Source organism: Notechis scutatus, chromosome 1 (genome assembly GCF_049901735.1).
Source record: "Notechis scutatus isolate UNSWTSFEM ecotype Mainland chromosome 1, rNotScu1.2, whole genome shotgun sequence".
In the NCBI taxonomy this organism is placed as follows: Eukaryota; Metazoa; Chordata; class Lepidosauria; order Squamata; family Elapidae; genus Notechis; species Notechis scutatus.
The window spans coordinates 298786498-298805947 of record NC_142009.1 but is presented as its reverse complement, the minus strand read 5'-3'; the positions used below and the strand labels follow the sequence as shown (position 1 = coordinate 298805947).

The window sequence follows — 19450 nt, the reverse complement described above, 5'->3', positions numbered from 1 at the left end:
GCTAACTAGCAGCCAGTTCAGGAACTCAGCCATCTTAGTTGCTCCACTATACAGCTGCAGTTTGTTGACCAAGTATAAGAACAGTTTTATACTGAATACCTTGGAATGATCTATGGCGGAGGCTATAATTGTAGCTAGGTTGTCCCTCTCCAGAAAAAGCATCTAAGTGGTCTATTATCCAAGTTGACATTAAGCACTCTAAGCCAGTGATCCCCAACCTTTTGACGCGCGCCCGGTACCGGCATCAGCTGGGCGCCGCGCCCGGTACCGGCATCAACTGGGCGCCGCCATCTTTTTGATGAAAAAGATGGCGGCGCATGCGCTCCGGTGAGCTTTATCGGGTAGAAATGGCTTTCTACCGGAAAAGCTCACCGGAAGCGCTAAGCGCCGCCATCTTTTTGATGAAAAAGTGCTTCCGGTGAGCTTTCTACCGGAAAAGCTCACCGGAAGCACTTTTTACCAAAAAGATGGCGGCGCCAGCAACCAGCGGCCGGTAAGACTTGTTCCGCGGACGGTACCGGTCCGCGGACCGGCGGTTGGGGACCCTGCTCTAAGCCATGGATAGAGCTTGGGCCTTTAGTGACTGATGAATCTAGGAACTTTTATCTAAAATCTAGATACAGTATCTGTCAAGCATCCAGACAGTATCCATGATATCAATCACTGAGACGTTATCTCTCCAATTGATTTATCAGGAACAGATCTGGCATGTTGGAAAGCAATTTCCCAAGTGAAAGCTTTTTCGCCTGTTACAGAGACTCCACCTTCTCTCCTCCCTTCTCTCCTCCCACTTCTACACTTCATAAATCACGAGAAGCAATTAACTGCAACTGCAAATTCTTAATACGACACACAGAATAACCTTGAGCTTTCCAACTCCTCTAATTCTCCCCCCCCCAAAAAAAAATTACATGGCAGCTGAATTTTAAAGCTGACAGTATCTAGAATCTAAAAAAGAAGACATAATACTTATTTCTTTATAATACCCAAGTGATGCTTAGCTTGAAGGATGTTACAAAACTTAATCTAAAAAAAGAATTGGGTTTTAAAAGAAGTATTTCCTGCTTTGATCAGATACAATTTCTGTTTTATAACGCTTGTACATTTAAATATGTTAGTTCCTATTATGGAGTTCATTATTTTGAAAATATGCAATTTAGCATACATATCTAACTTGCTAGGGTTCATCAAGTTTTAGCTAATTTAGATAAGGTTTACTGCTGATTTAAAATGTAAGGACTATTTGATACCAAGTGACTAGACCTGAAGGCTGACACTTGCCTAATTCCTAAGGGGAGATCTCTGTGAGTTGAAATGTGTGGGAAAAATTTGCTGATTAATTTTTTAGTAATTTAAATTGCAGCTGGCCCAGAATGTGGCAGCAGGTGTGTACAATGGCATTTCATAGGTCACCTGTGTTGAACAAGCTATGCTGGTTGCCATTTGTTTTATGAATGCAATTTAAGGTACTCGTTGTGGTGTAAATGTTTCTTTCAGGAGCTCATATTTTTTCAAACCTCACGTTTAAAACATTTCTTGTACGACCCACCATAGGCACATCTACAATTGATAATTAATTCTTCTTTCTCTGTAAAGGGCATTTTACTTTAAAACAATTTTTCACTGGAGTCAAGGCAGACTCCATTGGCCAAAGCCGTTCAGGAATGGGTGGTGTGGATTTGCAACTTTAGTTATTTTTCTATATACAGCTTGTTCTCACTTACCATCCACTTTTCAGCTGCAGTTTGAAGTTGTAGTGGTGATGATGTGTGGTACTTATGACAAGTCCTCGAAGTTCTGGCTGGCACACAATCCCCTTGGTAATAGGATCACAATCCAGGTGCTTGTCAGTTGACTCACACACTTACGATAATTGCAGTGTCCTGTGATCATGTGATCACAGTTGTAACCTTCACTATAAGTTTTCCATTCCCTGGACAGAGTTGATACACAGTCTGGGTGGGTCCTCCTGCACTTATGCTTTTACTTGTGAAGCAGTTGGCAGCCATGGCTATGGGGGACCCTGGACATTTGTGCCACAGATAAAACAGCTTCCCCCCAAATTATCTCAATTTCATTTTTTAACAAAAAGGTTTGCTTGTCATAGGAAAATAAACAACATATATCTACAGGCCACTTCAGTAATTCATGTATTTGTTTATATCCCAACTTTATTATTTTTACAAATAACAAATTTATCCTTTTAGTGTTTTACATGACAGGATATTTACAATTTTGCACCTGGACCAAAACAAAGATATTTTGATAGTTTATGGATACTGTTGTAACCCCACCAAGTAGATCAGATCAAGCTTCAACTGTATAGGAAGGTGGCCTACTTTTATTGAGAAAAAACCTATAATAACAAAATCTTGTACGTGTGATTGTGCTGTGCCTCCTTTCTTGTGAATTTCTATATGAATTATGGAGGTGTGCGTCTGAGTTGCTTATACATAGAGCTAGTCCTTGCTTCCTGATCTCATTCAATGATATTCAAATTTGCAAGGATACAGAAAAATTAAACACATTGCAGCATCCCTGCAGTCCTGTGAATGCAGTTCAGCTGTTTGGCAACCAGGATGCATTTACATGGTTACAATGTTGCTAAGTCACACAATCGCCATTTGCGACCTCCACAGCCAGCTTCCAACAAGCAAAGTCAATGGGGAAGCCACAAGGAAGTCACAAGTCATGGTCAGATGACATCATATTTAACAACCTGCGGTGATTCACATAATGACTACAACCAGAACTGACATTGTAATTTGGTGCAGTGTCATGACATTTTGGTTAACAACTGCTCTACTTAGCAACAGAGTTGCCAGCAGCTGATTTGCCCATTGTAGTGGGGAAGTGAGGACTACCTGTATTTCTGCCTGTTTAAATTTAAGCCATGTGTTTCTTCTTGTTGCTTTAGTAACAGATCTAGTGTATCTCTCTCAAGGTCATCTTCCTGGCTTTGTACATCTGGGGATGTAGCCAAGGGAACAGACTTAATTCCCTGTCTGAGCCCTCCTCCCAACTGGGATAGTGGCTCTCCAACAGCTACTTGTTGAGGTAGATTAACCAATTGTTCTAATCTATACAGTCTATAAAAACCACTAATTGGGAATTTTATTAGTTAGTAAGTAAAATAAGGTTTAATATTTCTGGGGAACATCTGTGTAGAACACTGATAATGATAATGATTTAGTTTATCTTTTAATTTAAAACAAGATACTTACAAGAATTCTCAAATTCTTGCATTCAAGATGTGCTTCCTAATAGCCGGGTAATCTATTAAATTCAAATTAAATGGTCAGTGCTCAATTTCTGGAGTAAGAATGGGCTCTAGTTAGATGACATTGGTGTTGATACCATGTGAATACCATTTGAGGTAGTTCATGTAATGTATACTTTTTCTCTCCTGTTGATTACTTATAAAATAGATTTGGGGGAGTAGATCAGTAAAGTTTCAGTCTCCTGTGCCACCTAAATTCTTCAGATGTGTCTTTGAATCACTGCCTCTTTGTTTAGTTGTGATTTAGGTTTTACCGTATATACTCGAGTATAAGCCGAGTTTTTCAGCACATTTTTTGTGCTGAAAAAACCCCCCTCGGCTTATACTTGAGTGACAGATTCCCCTCTGAAAAAAAAATGGTGTGGAGCTCCAGAGCTGGGCAGCCGCTTCCGTGTTTCCTTTGCAACTTGTAAGCATGGGGGTAATCGGAAGCAGAAAAGTTATTGCATGGTTTCCAAGGCGTCCCCTCTCCCCCTAATTCCTACCTCCCCCACCACCTCCGACTCAATAAGCAGCGCTCAGGGTTGCCAGATCGCAGCTTGGCTCTGCGGCCAAACTTAAGTCAAAATACGGCCAAATTTGGCCAAATTATTTTCTCTCACGGCCAATTTTTTTTATGCAATATAACATGAGGATATATTGTTTTTTCTTTTTTAAACTGTTTTTAGGGGTGAAAAAAAGACCCACCATCATGTGAGAATGCTCAGACACAAAATCTATCCGCCCGAAAATAAGTGTGTGTGTGTGTGTGGGGATTTTAACAGAGGGAAGACATAGGGAGAAGGCAAAAGCGACGGAAGATCCTTCAGGGGAAAGTGAGGGGGAGACTCACCCTTGGTCCAGATGAGCCTCCTTCCCCGCCCCTAAGGAAGCAGAGGCAGCCAGCAAGGGCAGGCAAGCCCCACTTCGCGGACTCCGTCCGTCCTCGCTCCCACCCACCCACCCACCCAAAGCCACGAAGTCCCCCAATCGCGCAGCCCAGAATCGCCCTCCCCTCAGGGGGCAGCAACGATGCCCGGCATTTCCCGAGACAAGAAGCTCCGCCGTGCAATGAATGCGCCCTGGCTCTAGGCTCGCGGGCTCAGAAAACAACGCGAGCCAAGGTGGCTTCGGCTCCGCTTGGCTTCGTTTCCTCAGCCCCAGCTGCTTTCAGTCCGCTTGGGAGGAGGAGGAGGAGGAGGTGGTGGCGGCAAGGTCCAACCTCTGGGGTAGCCCAGAGACACCTTCCACGTTTTAACCCTTGCTTGCCCAAAAGCAAGGACAGCCCAGTAACTCCGCTCGTAACCTGGAGGCCAGAGGAGGGAGGTAGAACGGCACGCCTTATTTTCCACGTTGACTTTAAGCGCTGCCGACCGAGTGTTTCACAAATACCAGTGGGACCTCTGTCCACCACCACCCCTCCCTCTTTTGCCTCCTTCCTTCTGATCAATCAGGTTTTCCCAGTATTTGCTCACAGCTGCGTTTTCTCTTCTGCCGTGCTAGGCATTGAACGCAGGGATTTCTGATTCCCCTTACACACGCATGGATATGCCGCGGGGCGTTTTCTTCCAAATGCCCCACGGGCAGAGAACACTTTCATGATAGATCGTTTCCCAAATTAATTGATTCACTAACCCAAAAGAAGAAGATGATGATGACAGCGGGAGGCAGGAGTCACTCTCTCCCTTGCAAGCCCCCCAGCGCCCGGGGCTGGCGAAAAAAGCAAGAGCCGTTCTTATGATCTCTCTCTCTCTCTCCGGAATAGTCAAGCCCTTTCCAGCACGCGCGATCCGCCGCCACCGCTTTGCACCTTGCAAATGCAAAAACCACGGAGGGCTCCGGGATTTTGCATTTGCAAGGTGCAAGCGCGGCGGCGGATCGCGCGTGCTGGAAAGGGCTTGACTGTATTCGGAGAGAGAGAGAGATCATAAGAACGGCTCTTCTTTTTTCTTGCAAGGGAGAGAGTGACTCCTGCCTCCCACTGTCATCATCATCTTCTTTTGGGTTAGTGAATCAATTAAACCTTTCATGATAGTGAGATCGTTTCCCAAATTAATTGCATTTCCCACCCTAGGCTTATACTCGAGTCAATAAGTTTTCCCAGTTTTTTGTGGTAAAATTAGGTGCCTCGGCTTATATTCGGGTCGACTTATACTCGAGTATATACGGTAAGTAGCCAACCTACTACAAGTAACGTTTCTTACTGATTGATTATCATCAAAAAGTGCACTGTTCCTAGTGAGGACAATTAAATCTAGGCAAGCCAACAGCATACATTATTTTAGCTTTTTAACAATTTGTTTCAGAACTTGATTATCTTGTTTTTATTCGTTCTTTAAGGTAATGTCATGCTCCTTAGTTGATGAAATATACTTAGTTGATGAAATATAATGTCATGCTCCTTAGTTAATGAAATATTACTTCAGGTAATATTATAATATAATATAATAATATCTGTTACCAAGGTACTTCGCAAAACTTTGGACAGAGTGGGTTTAAAGACCCTTGGCATCATTGCTGCGGATGGAAATTGGGACATTGCCAATCAAATGCTAGTCGATCCTTATCTATATGATGCGGTTGAGATAGTAGGGTAAGTGTGGAAAAACAGAGGAACAGTGATTCCTCTATTATATGTAGAGTTTTGTATTGATTAGAATTTGGACACAAGTTTGATTAACCTGCTTTTCTTATGCATGGGCTGTAGTATTTGTTTTCAGTCCTGCACCTGACATTAGTTTTAATTCCAGCTGACTATTTGTTGTAGCTTAATAGGATACCAACATCCTTCTGCTATCTTCTGTAACTATGTGACTTTTGTTTTATATAGTATATTCCACAGATGCTTCTTAAATAGTAACTTCCTCTCCTATGGGTATCCTAAGAACCTAAGGCTTCATATATATACAGAATTCTCAGTACCTTCACTATGTGCTGACCTTTAGGGGAAATTTTGAAAATTTGTGGCATAAAGTCTAAAAGTTGTGATATACTTGTGTGTGTGTGTGTGTGTGTGTGTGTGTATAATTTTCATATATATGATTGTGTGGAATGTTAAAACACTGTTGATTATCTTATTAAGGAACCAATAGAAGAGAATAGGAACTCTGAAGAAGTTTCTTGTAATTGCTTGGCCTTTTTCAGCTATGGCGGTGCTACTGTAGCTTAAGAATATGCTTCTTGGGAAAATGCTGTATTTTTTGTTTATTCTATTTGTGGTGGTATTTTTAATATATTCTTTTTGCTTTTTGATCTGTGTCATAGTTGCTTTGAATGCCAGAGATGCAGGATTGTGTTGTACATTATGCATTTAAATGTCGCCTTTCCAAAGTGAATATGCTGCCTAACCTGTATCATCTAATTTTATTCCCTATGTTATCAGTGCTTTGATTTTATGGCTCTCTAATAAGTTGTCTAGATATGCTGCATTAATTAACTCATTGACTAACCTAAACCATTAGAGAGTAGCTGTATGCACCCAAAGGGCCATTGCTCAGTGGATAAATTTTAAGATATTTAAAATGGAACAGTGTTTGATTTCAATTAAAAATGATTTTTCTGAAAAAGGGTGGCACTTTATTAAATAATAACAAAATTTATACCTGAAAATTTGAAAATTTATAAATGAAAGTTTACACTTATGCATTTATTCTAAGGCTGAGGATTGCTGTGGATCATAAGCTTTGTAGTTTGAGCTTCTGCTCTTTCTTAATAATAGAAATAGAAACTTAGAAACTTTGGATATGGGAATGCTTCTAAAACTGATATCACCTCTGTCATGATCAAACTTCCAAGTGTCATTGCAATCATTACCATTTACAACTGTTAGAATTATTCTGGCTGACAGTTATGTCCCCCCCCCTCCCCCAATTCATGGGGCAGGTATCACCACTTATACACAGCAGGGTGCCTGTCTTTCTTCTGATGTTCAAAAATGCAGGGTTCTCTGATGCAGGGCTGGGATCCTACCTGCATAACAACCAGTTCGTTGAGCGCACGTGAGCAGTACTTGTAAATCAACTTCTCCTGCAAGCAATAATCTTCTTCTGCTGATGCGCAGCACAGGGAATAAAGGACAGCCTAGAGCCTGGGTGGGTGGGCCCAACCGAAGCAAAGAAGATCTTTGGAGCGAAACGGTTCGGTGTCAGCTGCTCTTCAGAGCTACTGGTTCTATAGAACTGGGCTGAACCAGTAGAATCCCACCCCTGCTCTGATGACACTGCATTTGAGGAAATTTTAAATTGGCAGTCTAGATAGCAGCTTGGCTGTCATCAAACCACCATTTGCTACTATTTATGTATATTTGGGAATAAATGGGTGAATCTTAGTTGTAGCATCACTTTAGAACTTCAAAATCTCCACCCTCCTCCCTGTGCATCATTTGCATCTGTTCTCTAGTCCAAAGGTGCTTTTTCAGGAGGCAACTGGACTTTCTTGTTTTTCTTTGAAGATGTTTCGCTTCTCATCTACAAAGCTTCTTCAGAATAAAGTCCAGTTGCCTCCTGAAAAAGCACCTTTGGAACAACCATGACCTGGATGACTGAGAATATCTGTTCTCTGGGTTGGAAGAAACATCTGGCATAAATTTGGGGCAGGAAGATCCCAAAAGTGGGGAGGAAGGGAGGAGAACATTCTGTGATATGAGCAGACATTGGATTTTGCCCTGATTTGTTTATTCTTCAACGTGTTCTTATTCTGGCATTTGAGATGACAGGTATTTGCCTACAAAAGACTTTTTAAATCATGCTATAGGATCGTGTTGGCGAACCTATGGCCCGCGTGCCACAGGTGGGCCATTTGTGCCGGCACCCGAGCCACAGGCAAACTTGCGTCACTGCACATGCGCGTGCCTCACAGTTGATTTTTGGCTGGTTTGAGGCCTTTTTTGGTCTCCCAGAGGCTTGAAAAAAGCCTCTGCAGGTCGAATAGTCCCATTTCATCACTTCCTGTAATACCAGAAGTGATGAAACAGGCCTATTATCTGGCCTGCAAAACCTGCAGAGGCTTTTTTTCAAGCCTCTGGGAGGCTGAAAAAGGCCTCAAACCAGCCGAAAATCAGCTGTGAGGTACAGTGCGGGTAAGGGGACAGGGAGGGGATTGGGGGAGCTGGGGGGATTGCGCACACATGCACAGGGGGCGTGCACGCATTGCCTTTTGGGTGCTGGCACACAAGTTCATGCGTGCAAGCATGCACACAGTTTTTGGCACAGGAGCCCAAAAAGGTTAGCCACCACTGCTATAGAAGATGCTGCAGGAAATTCCCCTTTGTTTGGGGAATGAGGCTTGCCTCTTTGTTTCCCCAGCCTGTCCATGGAACTTGCTTATTTATTTATTTTATTTTATTTATATGCCACCCATCTCACTATCCAAAGCGACATTATGAACTTTGTCCATTTAAAACTTTTAGAAATGAAGCAATCTGTTGAAGAGAGTGGCATCTTTCTCTATTTTCCCCTTTGGCAGACAAATGGTTGCAGGTATTGTAACTTCAAGAGCTGTGGTGGTGCAGCAGTTAGAATGCAGTATTGCAGGCTAATTTTGCTGATTGCCGACTGCCCACAGTTTGGCAGTTCGAGTCTCTCCAACTCATGGTTGACTCAGCTTTCCATCCTTCCGAGACCAGTAAAATGAGGACCCAGATTGTTGCGGGCAGTATGCTGATTCTGTAAACCAATTAGAGAGAGCCCTAAAGCACTGTGAAGCAGTATATAAATCTAAGTTCCATTGCTATTGTTATTCACAGTTATGTACCTGCCATAGAGAGAGAAATGTCTATTTTATAGCTAGATTCAGCCAAAAAAAAAAAAAAATCGGCACATTTTGGCTTTTTAAATATTTATTTCTCAAAGTGATGGGAAAAAAGTTGCTTGGCAGAGAGATAGGTGGCATACAAATTTAATAAATAAATTTAAAAAAAGAATAAAATGCTACTTTTCTTGTCTCTTTATTTTAAAAGATTTTAAGGTACACTTTGGATAAGCAAGACCTTCATCGAGTGCAGATCATAGCCAGCGATTACCTCTGGGAACCAATATCCTTTTTCATGCTCACTGACTCTGAGCTCCATGAAGCAATCAGTGTTATTGGGTAGGGCATCTTTACAAAACTGATTCTTTCCTGATAACCCCTTGTGGTTACATCTGATAGGAATCACCTTTTGGGGGGGAAAATCTTTCTTGGAATATTAAGTAGTTGCAATCTTTAGACCGGTGAACTTTCAAAGTGTCAAATGACATATGCAAATATGACCACATACCTGATCATCTTTTTTTTTAAATTTATGTTTGATTTCTTGTCCTTTTGTCCATGGGGTACTCAGTGTAGTTGTCAGAAACTGGCAATTCTGCATAGGAAAGTTCAAGGGAATGCTTTCACTTTCTTTTTCCATCTTCTGTTTCACTGCAATACCCAGGCTGCTTATTCCCTTGAGATTCTTACGCAGGTAGTGTGGAGTTACTATGGCAATTGGGACTGGGATTGCCATCACTAAATGATGTGGTCGTAACATGCAACATTATGTGATCCCATTGCTTTGCAACAGCAATCCAGGTAGTCCCATTTACTCTTGTTGCCCGTAGGTTATTAAGAATAGCAGGACTCTAAAATAAGGACTGTGAAGATGTTGTGACCAGCTGTAAGTGTGAGCTGGTTGCCAAATTCCTGAATTTTGTTCACATAACCACAGGGATGCTGCAACAGCTGGAACTTAGAGGACCTTCATACAGCACCATTATAATTTCCAAATCACTGAATGAATGGAGACTAAGTAAGGTTTACCTGAATTCATGAGGTTTAACGTATGCATAATATTGGAATAAGGAATTGGAAAAGAGAACTGGAAACATATTTTTGCCTACTATTTCCCGTCAAAATTAGTTTAATTACTGGAAAAATTAAAAGAGTTTTCCCAGTTCAGATTATTTATTTTAGATAGAAACGGACTTCTTTGCCATATAGAGGAGATGGGAAACCTTGGATCTCCCAAATATTCAAACCATATCTTCTTAAATCAACAATTGTGAGCAGTGTTGCCTAGATCTTATAGGAGATGTAGTTTCAATTATATAGTTTCAACTCAGATGGTATGCTGAGGTAGTCCAAAACTGGACTTTTTTTCCTTGAAGACATTTCACTTCTTATCCAATAAACTTCTTCAGTTCTGATTGAATAGTGGGGAATGGAAGGATTTATCATATGACTGCAAAGAATATGAATCCTTCCAATCCCCACCATTCAGTCAGAACTGAAGTAGCTACTTGGATGAGAAGCTAAACACCTTCAAGAAAAAAATGAAGTCCAGTTGACTTTGGAAAAGCACCTTTGGGGCACCCATGACCTGCATGACTGAGAATCTCTGTAGACATATGCTGAGGTAGCACCTCAATGGCTCTCTAGTGAGTAAAAGTTGCTCCACCTGTCTTTTGTACATGGTCATTATACTAGTACGCATTCAGCCCTGGTTTCCTGCTGACTGTTTACATATCTACATAGAAATCAACCAAGTGCCCCTTCTAGCTATTAGATAAAAATAGGGATGATTTAATTCCCTTTAGAAAAAGAAAGAAAGGAATAACTATTTTGCTGACATTAAAAGTGAAAGATTAAAACTCATCAGATGCTCTGGAAAGGAGATCTTGGAGAGAACGTAATGGAGATGTGTAATGACTGGCATCTAAGATGATGAAAGACAGCTCTAGCTGTTAAAAATTAGCTTTTGGTTTTAGGAAAATACATGGATGTCTGATCAACCTAAAATGGGCTAGACACTGTCACTGCAAAACCATTTTTGTTCTGGTTTGTTGGTTTGAGGAGCCTTTAAATCCTTTTGTAGCAAAGGAGGGGAAATCCAGGCAAGACCTGCCAAAGTTGAGGAGGAGGAGGGAATGCCTTTCACATATGATCACTAAGAAGACTGAAGATGATGAAAGAATCGCAGTTTTCCATATAATCATCAACAATTGAAGCCCTGAGGAAATACCATTATTAGAAAAGATGCCATGCCTTCCAGTATATACTTTTCTAGAATGTTATTTAATCAAATGCATTTACATTGGAGTTAAAACGTATACTTTTTCCCTCTGTCTAGGGCTCACTACCCAGGGACAGAAACAGTGAAAAATGCTCAATTAACTCGAAAGAAACTCTGGTCTTCTGAAGACTACAGTACTTTCAACAATGAAGTGGGTGCTAGTTGCTGGGCTCGAATCCTGAATCAAAATTATGTAAATGGGAACATGACTGCGTATGTATCGATATATCTGATGATATAAAAGGGTATTTCATGACAATAATATGTATCTATAATATTGTGAAAACCTTGCTTAATTCTTTTGGCAGTGACAGTTGGGTCAATAGTTTTAACAAATTAAATCATTATGCGCATGAAACTTGGACCAATTATTTCCCACCCCCCACAGCTGAATTGTTCATAACAAGAACATTTATTCTGCAGAAATTCCCCGTTAGAGAGTTTCTTAATATGGTAAATACTTATGTTGTGCTTGATCGATCAATATATAGCAGCTCTTGGGATGAATTAAATAGTGGATGTTTGCTTGGCCACTTTATTGTATAAAACTCTGTGAAGCCCCCTCCTTTCAATTTTTGCCCTATTGCCATCAAATGAAAAGTTTCGGAAGAGAGTAAAAGGTAGGCAGATAAATACCACTCTAAGCTTAGTCTGTGCCAGTATTTTCACCTTTGGCAACCATCTCTCCATTTATTCATATACTTATTTATTGAGATTTTATTAATGATTGCTGGTATCTTCTGTAAAATCACTTTGAAGATTTTGGTTTACGAATAGTGGAATATAATTTTCCTTCCTTTTGCTTATTCCTTGTTCTTAGCACTCTTGCTTGGAATTTGGTGGCTAGTTACTATGAAGAATTACCCTTTGGAAGGTGTAGTTTAATGACAGCACAAGAACCATGGAGTGGGCATTACTCTGTGAATTCTCCTATATGGATCACAGGTACATTTTAAAAGTTAGACATAAGCTTTTCCAGTTATCCAATGCAAGTTGAGCTGTTGAGTATTGAATATTGAATATTTATTGTTTTGAATCATAATACTTTGTTGGACTATAGCAGAAAACAAATCTTTCTAAATGAATAATACATAGCTTCTTACTAGAGATTATAAGAGAATGTGCATGGAGTAAAATAGTTTTGTTTCAACACATGTGCAAGATTTTGCATTAATGGGGGGTAGCTTCATCGGACTACTATTGATTTGAAATGATTTCAGACATTTTGTCTTATCGAAATTGAGGTCGTAGCTTCACTCTGTTTCCCATGTACAGATTTCTGACTTAGTCAGGTTTTGAATTCAAACTATTAGATGTACTAATTCAATGCTTACATTTTGATAAGCTCATAACTTTGTGAAAAAAGTGTGAGTTGTATGAGAACATAATGCTGTTCTTACTGTATTGCTTCATCATTCAAAATACTTTTTCATTCAGAAGGTTGACAATCAGGACTGGAGCCTAGCCTGGAGCCCTCCAGTTTACATTATCTGTGATCTGTTTGGGATATAAAGTATATAGGCAATAGAATCCAGAATAGCTACAGAGCACAGGCTGTGAACTATTAGTCTAAAGCACAGTAGTTTTATTGAGTCGCAGACTGGTATTGCATTCATAATCCTGCATATTATGAAGGAGCTCTTCTGAATTAACCATCTGCTATAAGAAGTTATTCCTGGACCTTTGTTTGAGTTGTAATTACGTATAGGTACTGCAGTCAGAGCGAGATGATTGCTTACCTGTAGGACAATTGAACTATCTCCTTTCTTCATGTGATTTTGTATTGATCTTATTATTTTTTCTTCTCATTGAAGCAGGTTTCAGTGCTCTTTTTTGTTTTAACACAGCACATACAACACAGTTCACCCAACCAGGCTGGTATTACCTGAAAGTAGATGGACATCTGGAAAAAGGTGGAAGCTTTGTGGCTCTGACAGATGGGCTAGGCAATCTGACCATCATCATTGAAACAATGGTAATGTTATTCGGCAAAGTCTAATGTAGAATTGATTTCACACACTATACAGTTTATAAAAGCACAACAGCACAAATGCTATGGAAGTATAGTATCTTTGAGTTGCTCTTGGCTCCTGTTAAGTTCATGAATCCATGGCGTCCATGGAGTTTTCATGGCAACAATATAAAAATGAATTGCTGTTGCCTTTCTTCAGTATAGTCTATAACCCTAGTAGTCTCTGATACTCTCCCATCCAAGTAATAACTCTGTTTAGTTTTTGAGCCCCCACAAAATCAGTCAAATGCTGCCACCTGCTGATATATTTTGAAAATAAATGCTTCTTTATCAGGAGCATTGTACTAGTGTTTTTTTCAGTTGGTTTAATATAGTTCCTAAGACTGAGAAGTGAATGAGAAGTGCCTTCTTTGAGTCTCAGTTCTAATAGGGTTTCGAGAAGCGGTCTTAGACAAGCCAATTTGTTTCCTGGGGATATGTTATATTGATTTATTTTACAGGGTTGTAGTATAAATTATTGCTTTAGTCTGTATAAAGGATTTTTTTCAACATTTTGACATGTAATTCTAAAGTCATTATTCATTTATATTAAACATTTATATTTGTTTATATTGAACCACATCTTTGTAACTGGAGTTTTTTCAGAGACTGAGTAGATAATAAGGAGCTTATGATTAATTAATAAAACTTGTTTAAAAAAAAAGGAGCTTATGATTGTTGTTCATTATATTTTTTTAACAATTTTCAAGTTGCGATCTTAAGGTCTTGCATTATGCTCTAAGGATTCAGCAATGCAAACCTGGCCTGTTTTTATTGATTATGTTTTGTGTGGGGGTGGTTTTTTTCTGGATAACTTTTTTCCCCTGCTGTGTGTTATTGCTGTATTTTCCACTCCCTGATTCAGATAGAATAACCTAGTTCCCAGGATCTCCCCACTCCCAGTCACTACCACAGTTGATGGGGATATCCTAAACATAAGTTGCAAGCAGAATTATTATTGCAGAATATTGCATTATGGCTTACACCCTCTTCAGAACACTGTCCTTTTGAGAGAGACAAAGAGACAGAGGGGAAACCTCCTTGCCCCTGATTCCTGTGGTCAGTATTTCATGGTCACCAAACATAGCTCAGTTCTCATTGAGCTATTCTTGAGATTTCTGTCTCCATCCTTTTCTTTTTCCCCTACCTTTAAAATATATATTACTTTTAAAAAGTAAAATATACATACATACATACTGTACAAATACATACATACATACATACATACATACATACATACATACATACATACATACAATACACACATGTGTATATATATATATACATACATGCACACATATATATATATATATATATATATATATATATATATATATATATGCATGTATATATTACGTTTTTAAAGTAACTTTTTTAAAAGGTAAAGATTTTGTGTGTGTGTGTGTGTGTGTACCTTTGTGACCCTCAGGATTCTCCAGAACTTGCTAATTATGCTTTTATGTGGGTCACAGTCTTTATCTAAATAAACAACTTCATGTACAGTCTGGATGATAGAAATAAAAGGAATGACATTTTGAGGTGATGTTTGATCTATGCAATTTATTCTTTATTTTTAGAATCACAGCCACTCAGAGTGCATCAGGCCACCACTTCCTTCCTATGTTGTGTCACCCCAAAAGGCAGTTTTCCACTTGAAAGGATCCTTTGTGAGTAATTGAACTACATGTACCTCGATCACTCTGTCAGATGCCTTAGAGAATAGATGATCAAAACAAGATCAGACAATAGCTTGTTTTGTTTATCTATAGCAATTATAATGATTGGCATTTTTGAAGTGGCTATGTAGTTGAATGTTACATATAACTAATTGAGGGACAAATTCCATTCCTATGCACCGAGTCTTATTGGCTGTTGTCAGAAGTTGTCCATGAACAAATAAACGTGATGCAGTTCAGATTCATGGTACTGCAATGTTTTGCCTGCCTGTGGTCTGATTATCCTAATTTCTGCTATGTAATTCAGATTTCCAAGAAAGACTTAAGTTGAATAGGGAATTCTGGATATTTGTTCCTTCCATTAAAAATTAACTATTCACTTACTAATGGGTTTTAAAATATTTAAGTGGAATCATTAGCAGCAGAATTGAAGAGAAATGAACTAGATTTTAATTTAATTTGAAGTAAATGATAATAGTTTTTGTTGTTTTGATTTCAAATAGTATTATTAAGTCTATTTATTAGTCATGCATTGAAATGGAAACAATACTGAATAAATATTGTGGGCTCAGCTTGAGTGTTATTTATCTTGACAATTATAGTAATTATAATTATAGTATAAGTTTCTCTTTTCTTATTTTAAAATAGGTAGCAATACATTTTTTTGGAAGTCCTGGACTCATAATACTCTTAATTGTTAGATAATAATACTTTTAAAATTTCTGAGATTCTGAAAAAGGGTTTTTAAATGGCAATAAATACCATTAAAATATTTGTTATTTATGCTTACTCCTTTGCTCTAGCATTCCAAGTTTTTTTAAATAAAAAAATTGTTTGGGTATATTAATAAGCTGCATTAGTAATGAATTTGAAGGAATGTTGGTAATTATGCAATTCCTTATTGGTCAAATATTATAGCCATGGTGAATCAAATCTTTTTAAAGGCAATTAATTTAACAATAAATTGATATCCTTAATCCTTATCTTTCAGAAATGTGTAAATGTGTATAAATGTTCAATCTTGGAAGAACTTTGGATTTATTGTTCTTGAATTATGTCAAAAAAGTTGGTCATCTACACATGGAAGAATAGTTCAATTTCAAACTGAATGTTGGTTCTGGGAACTTTTGTCAATTTTGAGTCAGCATTGTATCAAGAGAGAGACAAGACTAGAGAATGCAATTCGATATGGAGTAGATTCAATTCATCATAAAAAATGAATTACAACATTGAAAAATTAAAGTTATATAATTTCAATAGTCTGATATTTATCAATCTATATAAAAATGTGTTTAGATTATTGTTCTTTTGACTTGCTAGTTTAGTGTTTTATTTTGTTTTAATTTTCTGCTGCTGTGCCACTGCCTCATATCTAAGCCACTACAGTAGAACTGTGGTGGCTAGACCAAAGGCCAATTCAATCATATCCAGTGGCTCACAGTGGCTAAAAAGATACCAGTGGGGAGCCCACAAAGAAGATATGAGCAAAGTTCATGCTCATGTTCCATTTAGTAACTAGTAATTAGAGTCACAATAGTCTTGATGCCAAACTGAATCATCCTGAGTAGTAGATATTATTAGTCTTCTCCATGCATTTGACTAATATAAAAACCATCTATGTTAGTGGCTATAAAGTATCTCAAGAAAATGAAATATAATTTTTTTCTCCTCCAGAACAAGTTGAAATCTCTTCAGATGTGGTATTCCAAGCTTGATTTTTCTACTGCCAACTCTACATTATTTCAGTCATTTGGGGCTAAAAATGTGAGTATACCATAAGTTAAAGGGTTAATATGATACAGGTGATGGATATTGCCTTTAAGAGTCTATCTGAGCAACTAAAGGTGTGCAAAGGAAGAGCATTTGCCCCCATGCCATCTTCTACAAAGCTGCCTCTGTAACAAAAGAGTAACCCTGTTTAAGTAGGAAAAGTATTATGAAGTTCCCATGTCTGAAATGCATGCATCTTGTCATAGCAGGCAATATATTTCTGCTTTTAATGAGGCAACTAAAATTTAGAAAGAAATATGAGAATTCTAAATTCCTCTCTCCCACCCAGAGCTGTAGCATTGTTTCAATCGTATAGCATGTTATTGTGCTATAGCCATAGCTCCATCTACAGATGAAGAAAAATAGCAGTTTGGATCGAATGGGAGATTTCAGGGGTGGGATTCTATCGGTTCTGTCCACCTCTGTAGAACCGGTTGTTCTGTTTTGGCCCACCCGCCTGCCTGGGCTCTTACCTGCCCTTTATTTCCTGTTTTGTCAACCTCAACTGCTTTGTGCGGCATAGTTGCGGTTAAAAAAGTAGGAAAAAAGGGCTTTTCCAACCACTGCGTACTTGCACGCAGCACTGCTCAGCTGTCTGGGCAGCTCAGCAGATTGTAAATTGCACTCGCGCAACTTGCGCATGTGCGCGAGACGCAGAACAAGAGAACCGGTAGTTATACCGGTTGGATCCCATCCCTGGGAGATTTGTAGCTTCCATTGATACCCCTGTGTTGCATGTGACTTCATATTTTTTTTTGCTCCTGTTTCATGACATATGTTTGATGCCTTATGTTAAAACTATAAGCCTTATTTATTTTAAATTGATTACAGGTGCCCAACTCCAATAGACTCCAGGTGGTGTATACAAGCAAAATTTTAGCCTACCTATAATACCTAACACTCCCCTAATAAATTGCTAATTTGGGAATGTAGTAAAGCACTTGGAATGATAGTTTGCAGCTAAAACTCATTTCTTTAGAGCTCTCCGTATATATCTTCTTCCTCTTAGTTTGCCCACAACAACAATCCTGTGAGGTACATTGGGCAGATAGAGGGACTGGCCCAAAGGCACTTAGCTGGCTTTCATGTATAAGGTGGGACTAGAACTCACTGTCTCCTTGTTTCTAGCTTGGTACCTTAAGTGCTAGACAAAATTGTCTCTCATTCTTGCCAGTGGGCCAAGAATGAGCCCTTTCCAATACCTTGAAAGATCTCCCTGTATGTACTGCTACTATTGATTGCTTGTTCTCCTTCTTGCTATGCAGATCTCTGAAGGAATACTGACGCTAAGCTTGGACTTGGATGAGATCTATACCTTGACAACTCTAACAACTGGCCATAAAAGTTCTTCCTCAGAACCTCCTCCTTCTCAACCTTTTCCGTCCACTTACAAAGATGATTTCAATATCCGTAAGTCAACATAAAGCTATTTGGACGGAATTCCTTATTTGATGATCCTAGGCTATTAGTCATTTTTGCCAAGGATAGGGCTTCATCAACAGTATTAATTCTCTAGGATTCCCAGTAGTAGAGGAACAGAAACCTATAATGGTAAACATAGAATTCAATACATTGGGAGAATCTATTGACAATCTTAAGTCTAATCCCTTGTTTGGACAGGGATCCAAATTAAACTGTCCATGATAGATAACTATTTAGCTCTGTTTGGTGATTATTGCTGCAAATTGGGCAGTCCATGCACTTGTTCACTGAACTTCTTTCTGCAGCGTTTTAGTTTTGAAAGCATTTAGTTGGTGTAAATCGCAAAAAAACGTGAACGCTGAGATCTGAGCCCACTAGAGTTCCCAATCACATACAGATTTCAGTTGACTGTTCTTAGTGGCCTTTTTTTCCCATTTAGCTTGATAACATTGAAGAGATGACAAGGCAGTAAAATGAGTTTTTCAGTACATATGACAATAAACAGTTACAATGTGGAGTCTTTGGAACTAAGAAATGGCTACTTTTGTATAATATGAACACCTGTGACTGTGAGGGATTGAAATAATAAAAAATATGTTCTTCAAATAGGCAACCCACCTTTCAGTGAAGCACCATATTTTGCTGATCAAACAGGAGTGTTTGAATATTTTATTAATGCTACTGATCCAGGGGAGCATGTCTTCACCCTCCGACAAGTGGTGACTCAGAGACCTATTACCTGGGTTATGGATGCAATGAACACAATCAGCATTATAGGCAGCTATAAGTGGTATGTAGTGTATATTTAGTCCGAAGTTTATTAGGAAACGTGGGCATAGCAGTGAACTTACAGTTTCAGATAATCTTTTGTTGATAGTCTGCTTTATTGTGGTTATTCTTTATTTTAGCTTTATTTCATTCATTTTACATAGCTCCTCATTTCACTTATGTGGCTAGGCTAGGGCATCTCATCTCATGAGTTAAAACAGCAAAGACAAACTCAACAGAAATGAAGTAAAATAATGAAAACAAATAACCTTTTTTTAACCAATCAAAGCCTTGTCTTATAGCAACGTCTTCAGGGACTTCCTAAAGGCCAATGAGGTTGTAACCAATCTATTCTGTCACATCAGAAAAAGGTCTCCTGGGTCCCATCAGATGGAACTCCTTTGTAGATAAGACCCAGAACATGCCATTTCTGCTTAATCTGAGGTGTTTTCAGGTTTATGTTAACCTATGCTACAAAATGTTTAAGACTGCCACCTAGTGGTAACGAGTGTAAT

The 19450-nt window shown here is 38.9% G+C and overlaps 1 protein-coding gene across 4 annotated transcripts in view; it reads left to right on the top strand.

Moving 5' to 3' along the window:
- The window catches only part of GALC (galactosylceramidase), a 40378-nt gene that overhangs the window by 17308 nt on the left and 3620 nt on the right, over window positions 1–19450 (top strand). For 2 of the 4 annotated variants that reach the window (XM_026679153.2, XM_087952042.1), the window contains 8 exons: window positions 9216–9346; window positions 11346–11501; window positions 12109–12233; window positions 13136–13263; window positions 14877–14966; window positions 16650–16739; window positions 18011–18155; window positions 18777–18957. In XM_026679153.2, coding sequence (XP_026534938.1) covers window positions 9216–9346; window positions 11346–11501; window positions 12109–12233; window positions 13136–13263; window positions 14877–14966; window positions 16650–16739; window positions 18011–18155; window positions 18777–18957 — 1046 coding nt within the window. Of the gene's footprint in view, window positions 1–5724; window positions 5853–9215; window positions 9347–11345; window positions 11502–12108; window positions 12234–13135; window positions 13264–14876; window positions 14967–16649; window positions 16740–18010; window positions 18156–18776; window positions 18958–19450 lie in introns of all 4 variants that reach the window. The other 2 variants (XM_087952043.1, XM_026679154.2) reach the window with 1 other exon arrangement.